Source organism: Cyprinodon tularosa, unplaced genomic scaffold (assembly GCF_016077235.1).
Source record: "Cyprinodon tularosa strain WSP-4 unplaced genomic scaffold, ASM1607723v1 ctg23, whole genome shotgun sequence".
In the NCBI taxonomy this organism is placed as follows: domain Eukaryota; kingdom Metazoa; phylum Chordata; class Actinopteri; order Cyprinodontiformes; family Cyprinodontidae; genus Cyprinodon; species Cyprinodon tularosa.
This window is the reverse complement of record NW_024038861.1, coordinates 12,170-32,791: the sequence shown is the minus strand read 5'-3', so window position 1 is coordinate 32,791 and position 20,622 is coordinate 12,170. Positions and strand designations below refer to the sequence as shown.

At 37.4% G+C, this 20,622-nt stretch overlaps 2 protein-coding genes across 2 annotated transcripts; one reads left to right on the top strand and one right to left on the bottom strand.

Annotated features, from left to right (window-relative positions):
• The first annotated feature begins 7,264 nt into the window (after positions 1-7,264).
• Positions 7,265-10,513, top strand: bloc1s5 (biogenesis of lysosomal organelles complex-1, subunit 5, muted). The gene is made up of 5 exons (XM_038286723.1): positions 7,265-7,370; positions 7,458-7,540; positions 8,507-8,636; positions 8,823-8,881; positions 8,993-10,513. The coding sequence occupies exons 1-5, from the start codon at positions 7,352-7,354 to the stop codon at positions 9,161-9,163; spliced, it is 462 nt and encodes a 153-aa protein (XP_038142651.1). The 5' UTR covers positions 7,265-7,351; the 3' UTR covers positions 9,164-10,513.
• Positions 10,514-10,926: 413 nt separating this feature from the next.
• LOC119784596 (B-cell receptor CD22-like) lies at positions 10,927-17,730 on the bottom strand. Its single transcript, XM_038286722.1, has 8 exons — positions 17,657-17,730; positions 16,842-16,929; positions 16,256-16,639; positions 15,239-15,541; positions 14,905-15,162; positions 14,659-14,743; positions 12,039-12,078; positions 10,927-11,940 (listed from the first exon to the last, which is right to left on the bottom strand). The coding sequence occupies exons 2-8, from the start codon at positions 16,903-16,905 to the stop codon at positions 11,842-11,844; spliced, it is 1,233 nt and encodes a 410-aa protein (XP_038142650.1). The 5' UTR covers positions 16,906-16,929; positions 17,657-17,730; the 3' UTR covers positions 10,927-11,841.
• Positions 17,731-20,622: the final 2,892 nt, after the last annotated feature.

The following is a 20,622-nucleotide window of genomic DNA, read 5'->3' as shown; positions in this document are numbered from 1 at the left end:
ACTCGCAGGTTCCCAGTATCAGCTTCACCTTTTTTTCTGTGCTTTTTGGAAGTTTAACCATTTTTTCCTCAACAAGAGGAGGAATTAACAACATATTTTTAACGCACCCTTCCCCCCCTCTTTTTGCTCTACCACGACGAGGGGCCAAATCTCTTCAGCATTTCCAGCCCTGTGAGCTAATTTGACAGCTCACGGGGGTGACGCTGATTCCACTTCGCAGAGACAGGTACCCTAGGGCTAGCCAGCTGGATCGCAGTGGATGCTTACAGATTTGGCTTTAGCTTCATGCTGGGTGTCATCTGTCTCTTTGGTCTGGCGCGGGATAATTTTTGTGTGCACGCGCGTTTGTGTGTGTGTGTATATGCATGTCCGCCCTGACATCATGTGCCTGAGCAGTTTGTGCCTGGCAGGCCTTGTCTGTCCAGGTTGGCCATCAAACACAGCCAGCATGGCCCTAATCTGACGAGGCACTGCTCCAAACATGCCACAGCAGCTAGGGGAGCGTGTGTGTGTGCATGTGAGCGTGACCCCCAGGGCAGAGCCTCTTTTTCCTACTCCTTGCCTTTCTCCTCTGTTCTGTCCCGCACACACAAACTGGAGAAAAACTTCAACAACCATCATGTGGCACTCAGTCAATTCTCCTCCTTAACCTCTCACTCTCAACTTCACTTCTAGACAGGTTGAACTGCGTCAGCACATGTTTCTGTGTGATTCCTGCCCCTCAAGTTCTTTGAAAAAATCACAGCTTGGAGAAGTTATTGTGTTTAACAGCTACAAAAGCAAGACGTCCGTCTCAGCTGCTGCTGTGTAACTCCATCTGCTGCTATGATTGTGGCCATTTTGCAGGGCATTGTTCTTCAACAGGTCCAACAACGTCATCCTGCCTGTTGCGTTACACATCACTATAACTTAAAGAATAGGGCGGTTGTTCACTAGAAGAGAGCAGAATGGAGAAACAAGCCTCCACTGCAGGTAAAACAGTCTAGTTGCCATTAATCTATGGAGAAAGGCAAAGAAATTGCAGCATTTGCTCTCAGCAAATATTAATTGTAGACATACAGGGTAGCAGCGGTCTCATCCCAGAGGGACACATTTTTCTAGATCTCTAAGGTAGCATGACTATTTGCCTTCAGTGGGAAGGAGAAAGGACAGTAGTAAGAAGACATCACTTGCATATTTTTCTGAAAAATTATGCTATGTATTCCCTGAAAAGGGTTCAATATTGGTGGCAAACATTTTTCAGAGAAGGTAAGATGCTTTATTTTTCATTATACATACAGGATACATACAATACAATTTCAAAGATCCGATGAAAGTTTAGCTTAAAGTGCTGCGCCTCAGCACACCACCCTAATGGCTGACCTGACCAGCATGTCTTTAGTGGTAGAGGAAACCGGAGCGTCCACAGTAAACCTTCGCAGACATGGGGAGAAGATGCAAACTCCACACCTAAAGGCCCCTGCTGAGCCCAGGACCTTCTTTCTGTCAAGCAAGATTGCTAATCACTTTCTCACCGTGCTGCCAAAAATTTCAAATTGTAATTCATGTGTCTTTAATCGAGATTAAAGCAGCAGGCGGAGTCTGGATTACTACCCTAAACAACAATAGTCTTACAGCCCTCTGGTCTTTGTTGTTCCCTCATAGATTTTCTTCTTTTGCTCTTTCATATCCTATTCCTCACTTTGAAGTGTTCCTAGTCATCGTTCAGCCTTCAGGCAGGTGTTCATGAGTATGGTCCCTCTCAGATGAGTGAGTATTTTCCATGGTCTGAAAGGCTGAAATGTGAAATCCAACAAGAAACTAGAGAATGAATGAGAGAGAGACAGAGAAAGAGAGAAACAGCAAAAGCAGGTAGGTGGGCTGCTGGGCAGCAGGTCATCTCCTACTGCCCCATCTTCCCTCAAGCCTAAAGGCTGAGTTCCTCCCTCATCACTGCCCCCAACCTGTTCAGAGCCTCTGTACAGTCAGTGGTGCTCAGCGTGTAGCGAACACAAAGCAGAGGGCCCTACGGCCCACTTTCTGGACCTCAGAGTCAAGAGCCAAGCTGAGAAAGAAAGAGAGAGAGAAACAGAGAGAGAGCAAACATGAAGAGGAAGGGGAGTAGCTAAATACAGAATAATTATACCCGGTGGGTAATAAGAGCCCTGTTCTTAGAGGGGCACTGTGGTCTGGACTGAGGAGGAGAGACACACGGAGGTATCAGCGTCACCGGGGCAAGCTTGCAGGGCCAGTGGGCATGTTAGTAAACCATACTCAGAGACGTCCTGCTGCACTACTGAAGCACCGTTGGTGGGAGAGCTGCAGGAGGTCATGTGGATACTGTAGAGCGTGTGGGGCAAAGCGCAGCTAGTTTTGGTCTTATATAGACTTGAATGTCAATTAAAAGCTTAACAATTTGAATTAACTAAACAATTAAAAAATAATAGTCATAAATTTCTCTTTTATTATTGTTATTTTATATTATAAAATGTATATACGTATATAACTTTATTAGAAAGTGCTTAGGGTTTATATCAAATGTAATAAACACAACAAAAAAGGTAAAAGGAAAGAGTGAAAGACTGAAAAGAGGTTTAAAGTAAAAGGAAGTGACAGAAGTACAGGAGAAAAAGAAGCATAGAGATAACACAAAGGAAAAGAGAAAACAAATGAGAAACAACAATTACACTTATGAATATATAATAATAACAATTATAAAATAAATGTAAAGTACATCATAAAAGGCACTACCAGCAGTGTTTAGTGAAAACTGCAAACCAACTGAGAGTGTGTCTGGCAAACACCTGAAACTGAATGAGTGTGTTTATGGTCACAAGGTTTCTCCGTAAGAATGTTTAATAGAGGGTGTGGGAGCTGACAGACTCACCCGGCCAAGATATGAGGATGACACAAGGAAGACAGGAGCCACGGTCGCCCATTAACCCCATCTCACACCCTCCCACCACACCAAGCACGAAGCCCCGGGATGCTCAGGAACTAAGGGGGCCACACAGCCAGCCAACCAGAGAGGGGTCCCATGGTAGGAGCACCATGTTGTTAGGATGTATTAGGCGAGAGACAGAAAAGCATGGTGAGATTTGGTTGATATTTCATCAAATATTCAGTCCCTTATTGAGAATTGCTCCTATAGTTATTTCGTATCCTATTATTTCATAATTGTCTATGGAACAATAAAATGTAGCTATTGAACAGTAAACGTCTTGCATGGACTAGTAAACATCTGGTCCATGCAAAGCACCTCATGAATGTAAATGTAGCAACTGCAGCTAAAAGAAGGGAAATCATATGATTATACATCCAGGCAGTGTTGCGTGTTTCACTGACTGTGATGTCACAGCCTCATAGATAAATTCACAAGATAATTTTATTACAACAATTGGGTTAAGGCAGTGAGTCAAATAATTGTTGATTATGTTTAACACAAATTCACACTTAGAAGAGCCAACAGGAAACAAAGAGGGGTTAACTGGTGCAATTAACTAAACCAGTAAAAAAAAAAAAAAGATACTCTGGCGAAGCAGCACACCTCTATAAGGTTAAATATGGACAAGAATGGTCGTGTTTGAGGTTACAGCTTAATTTCTGTAGATGATTTCTGTCTGGATCTTTAATAAACAGGATGAAGTCTCATTAATATATTTGGGGCCATATTCAACATCTAAATTAATATTATCAGATAGATAGATAGATAGATAGATAGATAGATAGATAGATAGATAGATAGATAGATAGATAGATAGATAGATAGATAGATAGATAGATAGATAGATAGATAGATAGATAGATAGATAGATAGATAGATAGATAGATAGATAGATAGATAGATAGATAGATAGATAGATAGATAGATAGATAGATAGATAGATAGATAGATAGATAGATAGATAGATAGATAGATAGATAGATAGATAGATAGATAGATAGATAGATAGATAGATAGATAGATAGATAGAGAGATAGATAGATAGGGGAAAACAGGGCACTACCTCCAATCTTGTGTTAAATCTGTGGCTAAAGATAATCAATGCTGTGTTCAACATGCCCCACTAAAACTTTAAGGTGTTAGCTTAATGTTTTAATATTGCCCTACAGGTTCGTGAATAAACTAAATCAGAGATTGATGCACATTCCTGTCAGTAGGGCCTCTGCTGGTTCTGACATGTTTTCTTGTCAGAAATCTTCTCAAGCTTTTCACACAAACCTGAGGCTGCAGCGAAGTTCCTTGCCTTTGTCCTTCGGCTACTGATCAATCACATAATCTCTTTAATAGGCCCCCATCAAATCTAATGGTGCATGTAATAAGTGTTTAACTAGCAAATGTGGACAGTAAAGAGGGAAACTTAAGTGGAATCTTAATGATTTTCTCCTAACTGAGCATGACAGTTCAAATAATTTTGGAGCTTACAAACTAACTTTTGACAACAAATATGCAACATTGCCTCCAACTAGGCCTTTTCTTAATATGACTGAATGAGTTTGTTCACGCTCAGAGTGATCTGCTTAGAAATACATTTATTCCAATATATTTGCAAGTCATAAAGCACAGTAAAAGTGTTTGCTAAGCCAAGATAAAGCAACCAGGTTTTTTTTACACCACTAGTTTTTTTTTAAACAGCTGGATTTAGCGCCATCTTGTGGGGAATAAAATCAAGCCAATTTTACAGATTTAGCTGTAATCGTAAAGTTGTTCCCCAAATTAAATATCAACCTTATTTATACTAATTAATTACGTAGACATGTTATCTTGAGTGTTTTGAATTGATTAAAGTGGTATATGATATCAGTATAAATAACAGTAAAGGAAAAATGCAGAAACAGATTTGAAGGCATACAAGAATTATTGTTAGAGAAACATTTTTTTTTACAATAACAGAAAAAGAAATAAAGGTAGAATTGACCAAATTAACAAAAACCAAAATCCTTAAAACATACTATCTGAATATTGTTCCTAAAATATATAAAAAGCTATTTCAAAACAGCATTGTTGTCATAAAAGTGTTGGGTGGATGGGTTTCCCTCAATTTTCATACCATCAATGTCTGTTGATTTAAAAATGATTAGTTCATATAGTCTGTAAATATTTTTCTTATAATCCATATTCAAAGAACCCTTATCTTGCTTCATAGCAGTTTACCCTTAATTAATAAACATTGAATGCCAACTAGTCATAGAGAATAACAGTTTACAGTTATAGAACATTTCTGCTATTTATCCCTTAGAGCAAAATTAAGGGCTCATTAAAAACTAATAACTGAATAATGTTGAATACTTCCTGTTGTAATACTGCATTTCAGCAGGGAAGTAATGTGACAGCATGTCTTTATAAAATAAAAACTACTCAGACTATTTTTAAGTAAAGAGTAACACTGACCTCTACTGTCAGCCATGAAAACACTCACACACATTAAAATAACCTTACAGTGAAAGTGTTTAATACAAAGTTAAAATGAAAGAGTACACTAAATGCAACGTTGACAAGATTTAAAAAATTAAACCACACTGAAAATATATTCTCTTTCTGGTTTTTTTTAAACATTTTCTATTAATCCTGAATAATTCCCTGAAAAGCAAGCAGATCTATTAGGAAATGGAAAAAATGCTATAGTCAGGCTTCAGGATTTGAAACTCCCTAAAAACTAGAACTTTGTTTAACCACTTATTTAATTAAATTCATTATTCATTATATGGTTGGAGTGTGTCTGATCACAACATCTTGATTGTTCTAGTATTTACCCAATCTAAATTGCATTAAATCAAATTTACATCTAGGCTCTGAAAAAGTTCTTTAAAATAAATTATTTCTGGAGTGTTCAATATTTTTGTTTATCTGTATATTTGCTAGAAATACACAGTGACACTGAAAGAAATGATCCCACTTAGTCTCTCACCCTAACATTCAATAAATCTCACTGATACCTGGAGCGATTTATTTAGGACACCTTAACCCGATCCTTGTTTCAACAGTGATCTCAGAGCATAATTCTGCCCTGATGTTTCATTATGGGTATAGTGTCTTTCAGTGTTCCTCCTTATGACCTCTTGGCAGGATTGTCTTTTCATTATGGAGAAATGTTTATTTCTCATAAATGGGATCACTAAATGCTCTCTTCATCCTCTGACAAGGGGGCTGGGTTGAGCCTCGTCTGCCTGGCTGTGTGTTCCCTGGATGTGGCCGCCTGTGGAGCTGGTTGACAGTTGCTTTTTGTATCTTTGCTTCTTTCTGTATGTCTGCTTCTGTCTCCTTGAACCCCAGTCAGACTCGGCAGATGGCCGCTCACACTAAGCCTGATTCTGCTGGAGGTTTCTTCCTGTTAAAAGAAGGATAGAAAACTTTGAATCAATTTGACTGTATGATCTGGTTGAACTGTAAAGTCCTTGAGATGACATGTGTTGTGAATTTTCTGCTATATAAATAAATTGAATTTAATATATATATATATTTTTTTTACTAATAAAGTAACCCAGACGGTTACTCTGGGTGCCTGGGAAATACCTTTACAAGCTGCTCGTTGCTCACTAAGAGATGGGGTAAAATGCAGTTGATGCATGTTGTTGCAGTGTGTAGTTGCAAAAGCAAATACAGCATGTATGACATTTCTGGTCCACCACACTATGTGGACAGTGTATTTATATTTGTGTCAAAAAGCCTGGATAACCAACATTGTAAAACTGTTTAACAACGGTAGCAAATATTGAAATTTAGATGATGAATTACTTAGGATTGACCTAAATAGATTAAATCAGCTAGTTACACAATTCTGGTTTTAGTATTGTATTTTTTTATTAAGTTTGTAAACATACGACTCATGTCGTTTTACTCAGTTGCGGAGCAACACTGACATCTAGCGTCTGTCTTTGGCAACTGACATCAAACACACTTCTGCGCATGTAAAAAATAAAAAGAAAAAAGCAATCATATAGAATTTACGTGCAACTCAAAGTATTGAATATATATATATATTTATATAAGAAGACCGATAAAAAATATTAAGCCACAAAAGAAAGGACAGGAAAAAGCGACCCCCCCCCCATATTCAACATATTGGTTCCGTCCATAACCCGGAAGTAGTGTGACTGTTTACAATCAGCTGACTCCCCTCCACCTGACTGTAGCACATAAGACTTACAGACCCTCACATCTTGTAATAGATTACTGCAGCTGCATATTACGATACATCGGTTGTTTCAATGAATTACTTTTAATCTGCGCCTAGTAGCTGTCTTTTCACTTTACTTTTGATCCTCATATTAGCATAGCAGCTACATTAGCAGTTTGTTGTGCTAGCAAAGGCCTTAGAGACAGATAAGAGAGTTTTTACATCTAAAGCATCATTCTGGATATTTTCTATTGATGGAAAAGATTGCTAAAGGTAAGTTACTGATGTTAAGATAATGTTTATTTCGTTAATTATGCGTTCTGTAAAGCTGTATTTATGTAAGCTCTGTTGATCCTGTAGATGTTGGTGATATCCAGTCCAGACTGTTGGACCACAGACCTGTTATCAGTGCAGAAATCCGCTTCTTTGTCAGAGAGTTTGAGGTAAGTAACATTATGACCCAATATGCACACCTAATACAGCAATCAGCATGCACGATAAAAGTTGATATAGGAGCCTTAACTTTTCAATACGTTCTTTCAAATCTAAATGGGACCTAAATGCAGCTATGTGCTTCTGTAAATAAAATGTGAGTTTTTTTCACTAATAAACATTAAGCAGAGCTTTGTTATGGAACAAATCTGTTTGGTTTGATGTAGGGATGCAGCTTTAGGATTATTTTTGCAAATCGATTCAGCTTTCAGTTGTTTTTTTCGATTAATTGATTAATAATAAGATTACTAAAGATTCCTTCAAGAAGTTTTTTTTTTCTAAATTAAACCAGGTGAAACAAAAAAGATTTCCACTCAAGAAGTTCTGAACTGAACATATTGACAGACAAAAATGTTTTTTTTTTTTTTTATCTTAAACGCAAAATGTTTACATATTTTTTTTTTACAATTTTTATATAATTATTCATTTAAGTGGATTGTTCTTTCAGCTAAAGACATGTTTTTACAATCTCTATACTCTATACTTATAATTATTACTAGATAAGTTGAATATTATTTCAATAACCCATTAATAACTATTAATCTCATTGTTTCAGCCCTAATGCGATGTATGATCTGTGATTCTGTGTGCATGTATCTTTCCTAAAAGTACAGAAATCATTCTTTGAACTACCAATATTTTAAATTCTTTGAAACATCCAGAGTATTTATATAAATGACCTGTAGATAAGAGATGGAGCTCTAAGGAGAATCAACGGTGATTGTTTTCCAACAAAAGAAAACGAAATTGTAACAACGATGGATTCTTTTAAGTTTTCAATGTGCTTAATGTGTAAACAGTGCTTAATGTGCTTGATTATGCGGCTGAAATAAATATCTATTTCCAGGATTTAGCATTTTTTTATGCTTTATATATTATATTTAGTTTTCCATTTTATTCTCTCTGCTTTTCTTCAGGAGAAACGAGGCTTGAGGGAGAGTCGGCTGCTGGAGAACCTGAACAAAACGGTGCAGGAAGCAAACAAGCAAATGTTGCCCACTAATTTAGAGGAGATAAGCCAGAAGCTATCCGACATCAGTAAGCGCTGTAAGTGGCTTCCCCTTTTTATCATTTATGACTTCCAACATTTTATTTTTATTTTAACAGCCCTGCTGTTTGCAATTACTGTTCATTAAAACAATTCTTGATAAAGAGAAACAGGACTTGTTGTGGCCACTTGGCAATAAGCATCATGATATTGAGCTGATTTTGTTCTGTTTTTTTCCTCTTCAGTGGAGGCTGCTAATCACATGGCAAAGAGAGTCCAGCAGAGGGAGGTAGAGGCACAGCAGGTAGTAATAATAATATTAGGGAGACGGTCTGACTTTGTATTTTATTTGGTACACTTTTATTAAAACAAGACAGGATATACACCAAATTTGAGCATCTTCATGTCGTTCCAGAACACCCAGATGGAGGCAAACATGGACAAACTAAAAGAAGACTGGGCGGAGTTTCTTAAGGAGCAGCAGAGGTTGAAGGAAGAGGTGGATGAGGAGCACGCTAAGGCTGTTGGAGAGCTCAGCATTCGCTTTAATGAAAAGAAGAAGGACTTGGCACAATTTTCTGTCTAATCACTTTTCAATTCTAAGAATACTTTGTTTTAAAGAATTCATTTTGCTGGTCTATCCCATTTAGTGCTGGCAGAAAGCGAGCCCAAACGTCAGTGTTGATGAATAGATCAGATTTATTGATGATATTTCTGTAACCTGTGAAGCCCCACCAATGTCTGTAAGACTTGGTGATCAATTAAGCTCAGGTTGAAAGAAAATCTAAATTTAGATCCAAAGCATGACTTTCCATAATTAATTTATTCTAAGCTAAACTAATTGTAGAACTTGTTACTATGACTCTGACTTCCTGTGTGAGAGATAACTGTCCTTAATAGAAATCCTTCTTATTTTACAGTAACAATTTTGTTTTTGCTTCTTGATCCCCTTTTTTGTGTATATTAAATATCATTTGTCTCATGTCCAGTAATATATTTTTTTTTATTTTTACCTTTTGCAGCATAATAAATTCAAACTGACATAAAATGTTTCATAGCCACCTGAAGTTTGAAAAAAAAAAAAAAAGCTATTGTGAATAAATACATGCAGAACAAAATTACTTAAATTATGCCACAGAAAATGTTTGCAATCATTTGTGCAAAAACCTTTTTCAACATTTGGTCAGCAACTGGTCAAGCTACATGGGCAACATCAGAACCTAACAGCCTTTTAAAAAAACATAATGGATCATCTGACATCCAGTTTTTATAGTCTGCAAAAGTGACAATTATTCTGTAGAAAACGCATATCTTGAGTACCCTTTGCGTATATGAGAATAATTTCTATTTAAAGTCAATTCAGTTAACTAAAATAATTTCCCTTTGTTACAAAAAGAATTCAAGATTATTTGTAAAGGCTTTTTTCAATATCAGAAGTTAACATAAACTTGAAGCAAATTGTTAAATCCAAATACAAATGTAGCTTTATAAGGTTCAGATAGTTAAATCAAAGGCCTTGGTGTATTTAAAGCTCTAACATGATGCTTCTTTTTGTAAAAGCATTGCATGAGGCAATCCAAAGACCAGTGGTTCATGTTTAAGTCAACTCAATAATTTATTAATCCCTAAGAAAAATTCATTAAAGGGATTTTTAGTGTGTCTGTGCACAAAAAACATGCAGCGCAATGTTTAATGCAAAAAAATCAGGATATTTAAAAATAAACTTTGCATTAAAGTGCGCAGCAATCCATCCAAACCGTACTTTTTAAATCAAAAATGAAAAGTTAAATGCAACACAATAACATGAAATAACAGTGTTCTGTTCATTTAAAATGGAGTGATGGAACCTGATGTGTTTTCATTAGTTGGACTTGATATGATTTAAACTTTAATGATGAAACTTTATCAAATTTATTCTCATACAACACCAAAAAAACAGAGATGTTGAAAACAGTCTAAATTGAATGCAAACTAGGTTTTTATCTGTTATGGAAATGCACATCGGTCTGTGAGCAGATGAGCATAAACCCAAATTTATTTCCAAAGGGACCCTTTCATTCCAACTAAAAAATTATGGTGAATAAGCAGATTAATTGTAACAAGTCAGATGTGTTGATAAATCAGGTTGACAAGGAAAAAATTGAATATGTCCATAACTATCTGCAGCCTACACTGCTTGGAGGACCTGCCGACTCACACTTGACTTGTTGAGAAATTTGCTGATTAGTCACCTTCTTTCAGTTAAAATTAAACTCCCCTTCTGAGAATAAGTGTGGGTTTTACGCTCCTTTTTTAGAGACAGATTCAGACTTCCATAACTTAAACAGATCAGAATAACGATGTGTGAAAGTAACGATGTGCGAGACTGGAGTAGCTGCAACGGCTACTGGGTAATAGTGATATTTGTGTTGCAGGTGAAACTGTTAAACTTGTCACCATGGGAAGAATGTTCCAACTGTTGCATATAAAGAAAAAGCATTTCTTTGTTTTTGTTTTAAAATGGAGAAATAAGACTTCATCTAGACAGTGGTTTTATTGTGATTATCTTACCTGCCAGCAAATATGCTACAACATTTACAGTTTACGTTTGATTGAGATTGTTCCCTACCTCTCAATCCTTGGTGTTGAATGAAAAGAAATGTAATTTGGCAACATTGCATAAGTTGAATTTAATGAAAGCTTAAACTTATAGTAAAACATCAGGTTTGATGCTCCTTTATTGCACCTGTGATATTGTAAATTTAAAAAGTGTGCCACAAATTCTCACGGAGGATCGAAAGTTTGCGTGGATTTCCACATGTTTTTGTGCAAAGACTCACTTTATACATTAGGACCTGGTGAATCTGATCAGAGGTTCTCATTATTAACATTAAAACTAATGCAGTTACAACACAAGATCTAAAAAATACCTTGATATTACTGACATAAGCTGTTATTAAACTACTCTGGGTTTTAAGGCATGCTTTAATGTCAAAGCATAGAACGTAAGCGCTTCCGGAAGCACCATCTATCATGGTGTGAAATGCACAGAATGCCATCCAAAGAAATCCTTTTGTAATCTGTAAATGTCATAGTGGAAGAAGGCATAACATGGCTGTGATCAATTTACAAATACAGCAAAAACAAATGAAATGGAGAATGGGGAAGTTAAGCAATTAACTTTAGAGAATTCATTTTTTCTTCACTTGAATAGATGTCCTATGGTCTGCCAACACAGACTTTGGCCTGAGCGTCCTCTGTCTCCAGCTCTCCACTCTTCTGCAATTAGAGCGATGATGCTTCAGGTAGGGAGTTCAGTCCTCCATGATGGACTTCTTCCTCTGAATTATTGGTTGCCATTTCAACCCCCACACCGGTTTGATTCTGTGGAAAAAAGAAAATGAAGTTCATGCAGACAAAGCAACAAACCAACGGATGAAGCTCATGGTAATGTCTCAGATAGAAGTTGAGCAGTTATCTACCTGAACCTGTTGTGGAGTTGGATGTTTAAATTTAATCCACCTGGAAGACATTAGAGAGGTGTCAGAATATTTCAGTCGTGTTTTAGGATTGTTTGGATTATTCTTATAATCTGTTAATACCTGCCAATAACATCTAAGAACTAATGTTTTCCAAAGTAGTTTATCTAATTAGGAGAGTTCCTCTGTCAGGATAAAAAGACATCTTCATTATGTTCGTAACAAAGATTTTGGAATGGAATGAGAGCGGTGTACTGGATCCAAGAACAAAGTGTTATATTTTGATAAGGCTGGAGCCATGAATTTCTCCTCATCTGCAAAGGAGGATGATGTAATGATGTGATGATGTGGCAGGCTGGAGTTGTATAAAATACTCTTTGTCATTTGTTAGCCTGCAATACCCTATACCTGTCAATGTCTCTGAAAGGGGGGGGGGGGTCGTTAGAGGGAATTGTTGGCCTGGCTGAACATTTGAGCAACCTCGCCTGTTCAGCCAGGCCAGCAATTCCTTCCAATGACCCCCCTTTCAGAGACATAGACAGGTATAGGGTATTGCAGGCTAACAAAGAACCCAACATGCCCATTCTTAAGGGGCGGACCCATTTCTCCCGGCTTAATTTGCATGTTTTCTAAACCAAAACAAGACTTTGTTTTTGGTCCACTCCATGAAGCCTCAAACTCAATCTTATTTCTGACATTTTTAGTTGTAAAAAGATTCCTGGATGGGAAGCTAAACATCTTCAAACTTGGAAACAAAGTCCAGTAGATTTTTTTTTTTTTTAACTTTTTTGGAATGACTATGACCTGGATGATTGAGAATCTTCACCAGCAAACTGGGGGCGAGCACGTAGGACGGCATTATGTAAACTTATCACCAGAATGATTGACAATTAGGAGGACCACTTATTTAGATGATCAAACCGGAAATAAAGGATCATCCTCTATACCTTTAGGGTCTAGAAAAGAGAAAGCAAGGCTGCATACAGGAAAAGAATGAAAAACAAGATCCAGCAGAACAAAATCAGAAATGCGTGGTTATGGATGACAAAGATCACAGGCTTCAAGCAGAAGGATGATCAGGTGCAGAGCCAATCAACCTAATTGTATTCTTCAACAGGTTCAATTTAGGAAAAAGTTCAGCATCCTACCCCGATGCCCACAGTCACGTGGAAATCCTGTCCTCCTCTAACATCTTCTCTCCTGCTTCTATTAGTTTGTTATCATCCAAACCATAACATGATGCTGCCACCTCCACGTTTCACCTGCCTGTCTCCAGAAGTCATGTGAAGAGGCAACTGGAGAGTCTGAATTGTAGTAAGTCACCAAGCCCTGATGGTGACAGCTCAAGAGTCCTGAAGGCCTATGCAGAGGAGCTCTATGGGATTCTACAGCACCTCTTCGCCTTTTGCCTGACCAAGGAGACAGTTCCAATGATGTGGAAGACCTCCTTTCTTTGTTCCAGTGCCAAAGAAGACTCAGCCAACAGTCCTCAGTGACTACAGATCTGTTGCACACATCATGACAGTCCTTGAGAGACTTCTGTTGGTTCTCCTCAGCAAGCAAACAAGCAGCTATCCGGACCCCCTGCAGTTTGTTTATCGTGTGGAGTTGGTGAAGCAATCATATACCTGCTTCAACAAACCCCCTGTCATTTAGACATGGCAGCATCATGTTCTTTGATTTCTCCAGAGCATTTAACACAATGCAGCCTGACTTACTTTGTGAGAAACTCCTGAAGACTCAGGTCCAGGGATTAAGAAATCACCTGGATCAAAGACTATCTGACAAACAGACCACTGTTGATTAGACTAAAGGGCCAACTGTCTAATCAAGTAGTCAGCAGAACAGTTACACAACAAGTGAGGGTATTCTCAAGTTGAGAAGGTGAAGAAGTGGAGGGGCATAAATACCTAGACAACAAACAAGAGTGGAGGCACAACTGTGAAGCCGAGGGACGGAGCAGACTTTACTTTCAAAGGAAGCTTAGGTTCTTCAGTTTTTGCAACAAGATGCTACATATCTTCTATAAATCTGTTGTGAAGACTGTGATCACTTTTGCCATCATCTGCTGGGGTAACAGCAGAGGATGGTTTTAGGAGCAAAAGACCTAAAAAGCTCAACAAGCTACTAAAGAAGGCCAGCTCTGTTCCATGAACTCCTCTAGAAGCTCTGGAGATTATTTCAAGAAGGAAAATTGTACATAAAGTCAAGAACAATACGGACAACAGTGAGCATCCTCTTCAGAAGATTTTTAAACAATAACAGATTGTCTTTTAGTAAGAGGCTTCTCCAGATCCAGCGCAAGACAGACTGCTATAGAAAATCCCTCCTACGTATAGCTATTATCACCAGGTAAAAACAAGATACAACATCTGAATTACTTTAACATTTAATTTCCCTGGGGGATTATTATAGTATTTTTGAATTGAGTTGAATATTTTTTGTTTAACTAGCTATAAAAATTTGCATGAGGCAGAAATGTACAGAGTATTTTGTGAGGACCGCAGAATAATTTGGATTATCTTAATGGTCTGTGTCCTCATGCATTCCAAAACCACTTGATCTGAGACGTCATCCATTATCATATAAATATTAATAGAAAGCATTGGTTTATAATGCTTACCAAAAAGAGATCACCAAGCAGATCACCACAATGACAGATATCACTGCAAAGATCACTGCAGGAGGTTGAATCCATTGTGAAATTGCTGTTTTTAGAAAATAATATTTTGGTTTATAAAAACTTAGTTTATAAAAACAATAAAAGTAGTAAAATAAGAGAATCAAATATATTACAGTGTTAAAAGAAAGGTTTTTAGAATATGAAAATATGATGTCTTCAAAGTTATGAAAACTATTAAATAGTTACCTTCAACATTAAGAAGGAGCACTGATGATCTCTGATTCCCCAGATCATTTGTAGCCTCACAGTGATATTCTCCTCCCTCAGTAACAGTGAAGCTGTAAACCTGCCCCACAGATACATTAATGGCTCCATGTTTGCTGTTCCTGAACCAGGTGAAGCTGGCAGGAGGCTTGGCTCTGCTGGAGCAGCTCAGCTCCACCCAGCTACCTGCTGACACCAAACCTGATGAACTGATGGATGCTGAGGTGTCTTTAGGAGCATCTGAGGAAAATGGGACACACATTAACTTTATTGATCAGAAACAGCTGAACCATGACGTGCTGACAGGATCACTAACATGAAACACTGAGAGTCACATCTGTCTCTGCTGTCTTGCTTCCTTCATTCACAGGATATCTGGCAGAACAGCTGATGTTGTATCCATCATGTGTGTCTGACAGAGTGATGGTCTCCTGGATTTTAGTTGTAAAGATTCCATCTGGGTTTTTCTCTGTTTGTCTGTCAGAGTCTTGATGGAGATTCCAGGTGAGTTCAGGAGGTGAGTGTGGACAGGGAGTCACAGCTGAGCAGCTTATAGTGACAGACTGATGCTCCTTCAGATCACCAACAGGGATATTAATGCTGGGACTCCAAGGAGAATCTGGGAGTTCACATCAGATGTAAAGTTAACTTTAAAATTATTATTTTTTTCCATCAGCAATCAAACATGAAACCAAAGTGTATGATTACAATTTTAGATTATTTGAAAATGAATGTGTGTTCTGCCTTCAAGTGTTCATTTTATAATCTTTACTGAGGTCTATGAGTAATCGAACAACATAGTGATGATCATTTTACAAGGTATATTCCTTCAGTTAAAAATGTATCTCTTGTAACTGTTTCAAAGGTGCTAAAAATGTGAATCAAATGAAAAAAATTCAACAAACAGATTAATAAACAAAGCTGTTACTGAAGCAGAAACAAACTAGAGATAGTTGCTTTAATTAAGGGAAACTGTTCCAATTAAAACATAACAGATATTTATTTAATCGCAGTGTGTGAGTGTGTGCGTGAATGGGTGAATGAATGTAGTGTAATGCGCTTTGGTCAAGTCTCCTAACTTGAATAAAGGCGCTACAGTATATAAGTACATGCCATTTACCATTTAACCATTACATGGTTACATTTACTGTACAGCCAATTCAAATTAGTGTTTTAAACTAGGATTTAAATCTTAACCCATCAGAAATACCAATATTGTAATACAATACATAAAATATAAAAAACAGAGATGTTTGAAACTAATGTATTTCTCTAAATTTGTAGAGTTTGTTGAGTTGTGTAGAGATTAAATAATTATTCGTAAAATTCTTACCTTTGACTTTTATCTGAAGAGCTTGAGAACAAGCTGTTGCCGTGTAGTTTCCATTCTCTATTCTGAAGTAGTATTCACCTGCTTGACTTGTCTTTATATCAAAGAACAAAGTGGTGCAGTTTTTCCTACTCAGGTCTCCAGTTATTTTTATCCGATTGCTATGAACTCCATGACTCATGTTGAAGACTTGCTTATCACGTATAATCCATGCTCCAGAGGTGTTTCGTTCACTGTTAAATTCATTGTTAAATGCATTGTTTCCTTTTTCAGCTCTGAAGCTACATGGCACATGCAAGCAAGATCCATTCAGTGCTTCAGCAGGCTTTGGTGTTGTAATGAAGAGAAAAGCTGTCTGTCCACTGTTACATTTATAAGCATAAATACCTGTAAAACAGAATAATAATGAAGCAATGTTAAACAGAATCTGCCTTTACTGGAACTTCATGAACTCTATTTCAGCTGCAGCATGTCACATGAGGAGCTTTTAAACAATGTTATCACCTATTATTTCAGACCAGAGAGGATAATTTATAGACATCAAAGAGGATGACGTCTCTAAAGGAAATGCAGTAAACAAAGATCTCACCTGGAAGAATGAAGACACTCAGTAACATGTTGACTGCCATCATGTTTTCAAACAGAGCTGCCATCAGTCTCTCTTTGTCCTTTTTGGTCTAGAAACATTAAAAGAAACTGTCAGCTCAATAAAACTAAGCTGCTAGGTTATATACTTGTCCTGACAATTGAAATATAAACGTAAGATAAATAGAGTTTACTTCAATCGGCAGACCAATTTATCATCTGTATTCAAAACCCAGTCTTGACTAGATTGTCACAATTCCTTCTTCTATAAAAGAGGAAGTCAGAGTATATTCTGCCCAATGTGTTACTGATTTCTTGCCAAGATAATCATACAGTTTTTCCTCAACTGTCAACTTAAATGCTCCCAGTAGTGCAGTTTGTATGTAACTAAAACATTCCCATTTGCTCGAGAAACAATATAAGGATAAAGAAAAGCTCTGACCCACGGATACTTTGGTAAAATTCTACATCAGGATCATCAGAATACATTATGACTTAATTAGCTGCACAAATTCATTTTATAGTTGATTGTTTGTTATTACCTGCGATAGACTGGCGACCTGTGGACCCCGCCTCTCGCCCATTGACTGCTGAAGATAGGCAACAGCACCCCTCGCAACCCCAATTGGGACAAGATAATGGATGGATGGATGTTTGGTTTTACATTATCTGAGGTATATTTCCATACCATGAGGTATATTCCCGAAAATAATTCTCTTTTCGTTAATCCTGTTGTATTATTGCAATGCACCATACACATTTCACCACAAAACCTACCTATAACATTTGTTCAGAGTAAAAGTTGTTCAGGATGCTTACACGCTGCTTAAGACAAAATAATCCAAGTTTTCACAGGTGACTCCTATAGCAATACAGCTACACTGGATTCTGGTTTACTTCAGGGCATTTAATACTCCATCAGCCAGTAGATCTCTCTAGTTTATATCAGAGGACTTCTTAATCCACCTGCCTGGTCACTGACTTCCTGTAGGGACCAATGATTATTCCAGTTACTGTTCAAACATAGTGAGGTAGAGCCTTCCAATCAATGTGATTCCTCAAACAGATTCTGGAACTTTCTCTAGGGAGAGCCGACTGCTGATGAATTTGAGTAAATAGTTGCAGCTTTCGCAACAAGCAAATGCTGCCAACTAACTACAGGAAATAAGCCAGAAACTTACAGCAGTAAGCCATTTAAGGTAACTTCCCTTTTATAATTTTTAACCTCTTACATTTGATTTTAATAATCTAATTAACTATTCACAATGATTAGATCACAATCTATTAAAAATAACAACGGGTAAAGAGAAACAGGACCTGCTGTGGCAGTTTTGACATGACCACATGGCCATCGCCATCATGATATTGAGCTCATTCCATCCATCCATCCATCCATCCATCCATCCATCCATCCATCCATCCATCCATCCGTCCATCCATCCATCCATCCTCTTCTGCTTATTCTATCAGGGTCGCGGTGGTGCCGGTGACCATCTCCGACAGTCTATAGGTGAGAGGCAGGTTATGTTTAGACTGGTGGAGGAAGTTTGAGTACCTAGAAAGAAGCCATGCATGGACTGGGAGAACATGCAAACTTTATGCAGCAAGGGCAGAGAATCCAACACAACAGTGCTACCCACTGTCCACCGTGCAGCCTTGAGGGAGGAAGTCTGACCTTAATTTTTTTCTTTCTGATAAAAGCAAGATCAGGTCTTTCTGAATAGTTTATCAGTTTATTATCATCTCAATTGTGTTCCAGAAGACTCAGCTGCAGTCGAACATGGATAAACTAAAAGAAGACAGCAGCATTTCTAAAGAGCAGGAAAGGTTAAAGGAAGATGTGGATGAGAAGCACACCAAGGCTGTTCAAGAGCGCAGCATTGAAAAGATGAAGGACTCTACACAATGTTCTCTCTTATAAATGTTCTACCTTAAAATACTTGTCTAAAAATTCGAAGGTGCAATGGTTCAGTGTGTGACACATGTTCAGAGGCTGTGGTCCTCGATGCAGCCATAACAGGTTCAAGTCTTGGCTTGGTGACCTTTGCTAGATGTTCTTACCTCCTCTCTCGCTACATTTTCTGTCTGTCTACTGTCAAAAAGTGACAAAAAAAAATAAAGGCCACTAGAACCTAAATATAATCTTTAAAAAACAATGATTTGTTTAGCAAACCTGGTGTTTTTAGTGCTGGCAGATCAAGATTCAAATGTCAGTGCTAATTAATCGAAGATTCCATTTTAACAAGGATCCATTGAGGACATTTCTGCAATGTGTAAAACTCACCATTCTCTGTAAGACATGGTGATAAGTTGAGCTCAGGTTGGAAGGAAATCTAATTTCAGACCCAAAGCACCACTTTATAAAAAACTGCTGCATTGTTCGATAGTTAAATGATCTTGGAACTAAATTTCTTATAGATATTGTTACGGCTGCAGTGGGTTTCTGCACTTTTCTTTGCAGGGTTCTGGATGCAGGCCTTCTGCAGGTGTTCTGTTTTGCCCTAATTGGTGCTCGTCTGCTTTAAAAGCTGTCATGCAGGCAGCAGACAGGAAGCTTCTCCCTCTTACCTCCTCAGAACCCTGTTTGGTTTGGTTTGTATTCTATGGTTGGGTTTGGTTAGGTTTGTTTGCATTTGCTTATTTTTCTGTTTAGTTATTGGTTTTGCATTAAGCCATCTTCTATTCCCCATTTTATTTATCCATTATTCAGGTATTGTTTCTTTAGTATCATCTAATAAATAAAATTTTCACTTTAATGAAAATCCTTGTGTGGAGCCTGGTGGACCTAACAATATTGTCACAATGACTCCTTGTGAGAGAGTTAACTGTCCTTCAAAAATATGTTTTCTATTTCACAGTAACAAGTCTTGTTTAGATTTTTATAATGGCACTGTTTTATTTTGTGCCAAAAATTAAGTTTCTATTTCCACCATATGCAGCATAATCCATTTAAGCTGATGAGATAGTCTTTGTCAAAAGCCTTTATGACAAAAAAATGAAGAATAAAATCACATAGTTTATGCCACAAAAAATATATTCACAAATGTAATGCTTGTGATGGAGACAAAAGAGGAATAGAAGCTACAGCAGTCTAAAAGCTCCAACAAACATATAAAAGAACATGTGACATCTAGTTTATGTTGGTTCCTTCCATCCATCCATCCATCCTTGGAGAGGTTGCTTGCCAGCACAGATGTAAGTTACAATAATTGATTATTCCGAAAAATAAGCAACAACAAAAAAAAAAAAAACACTGTAGGGGAGAGTGAGGTAAAGTGAGACGTCTTTTAAATTTGCTCCCCTCCAACTGAGCTAAAATTATATATCAGTTAAATTTACACATTTCCCATTAATTCAGGATGTTTCCTTTCTATTGTAATTATCAGAATGTGTTCAGGATGAAGGGCAGTGAAAATATGTTTTTAAAAAAAGTGGTCTTGTGGCTCACTTTACCCCAGCCAACGGGGTAAAGTGAACCAACTAGGGGTAAACTGATCCACTTACTTTTTCCACTCTGAAACTACCATAACAACATATGTTGTAACAGGTTAGAATCCTGACAGCTGGCCTGACAACGTCACATCCCAGAACAAATGTCAGACTATTTAGCACATTTTTTCCTACAACACTTGAAAGTGTTTCTAAACAAAATCAAATACAACATAATGTAATTCAAAATGTTTTATTAACATTTAAATGAGAGGTATGAATCACCTTGCTGCAACTCAACTCCTACACTACAAAATATCCTTTTTTTCATATGTATATACAAGTCTTAATATAAA

Coding starts and splice junctions, on each gene's coding strand:
- LOC119784596 (XM_038286722.1), bottom strand. CDS start 16,905: ATGGCAGCTCTGTTTGAAAACATGATGGCAGTCAACATGTTACTGAGT. Junction 15,163..15,238: donor TGTGACTCTCAGTGTTTCAT/GTTAGTGATCCT, acceptor CATTTTCCTCAG/ATGCTCCTAAAGACACCTCA. Junction 12,079..14,658: donor TGCTTGGTGATCTCTTTTTG/GTAAGCATTATA, acceptor AATGTCTTCCAG/GTGGATTAAATTTAAACATC.
- bloc1s5 (XM_038286723.1), top strand. Junction 7,541..8,506: donor TCTTTGTCAGAGAGTTTGAG/GTAAGTAACATT, acceptor GCTTTTCTTCAG/GAGAAACGAGGCTTGAGGGA. Junction 8,882..8,992: donor GGGAGGTAGAGGCACAGCAG/GTAGTAATAATA, acceptor ATGTCGTTCCAG/AACACCCAGATGGAGGCAAA.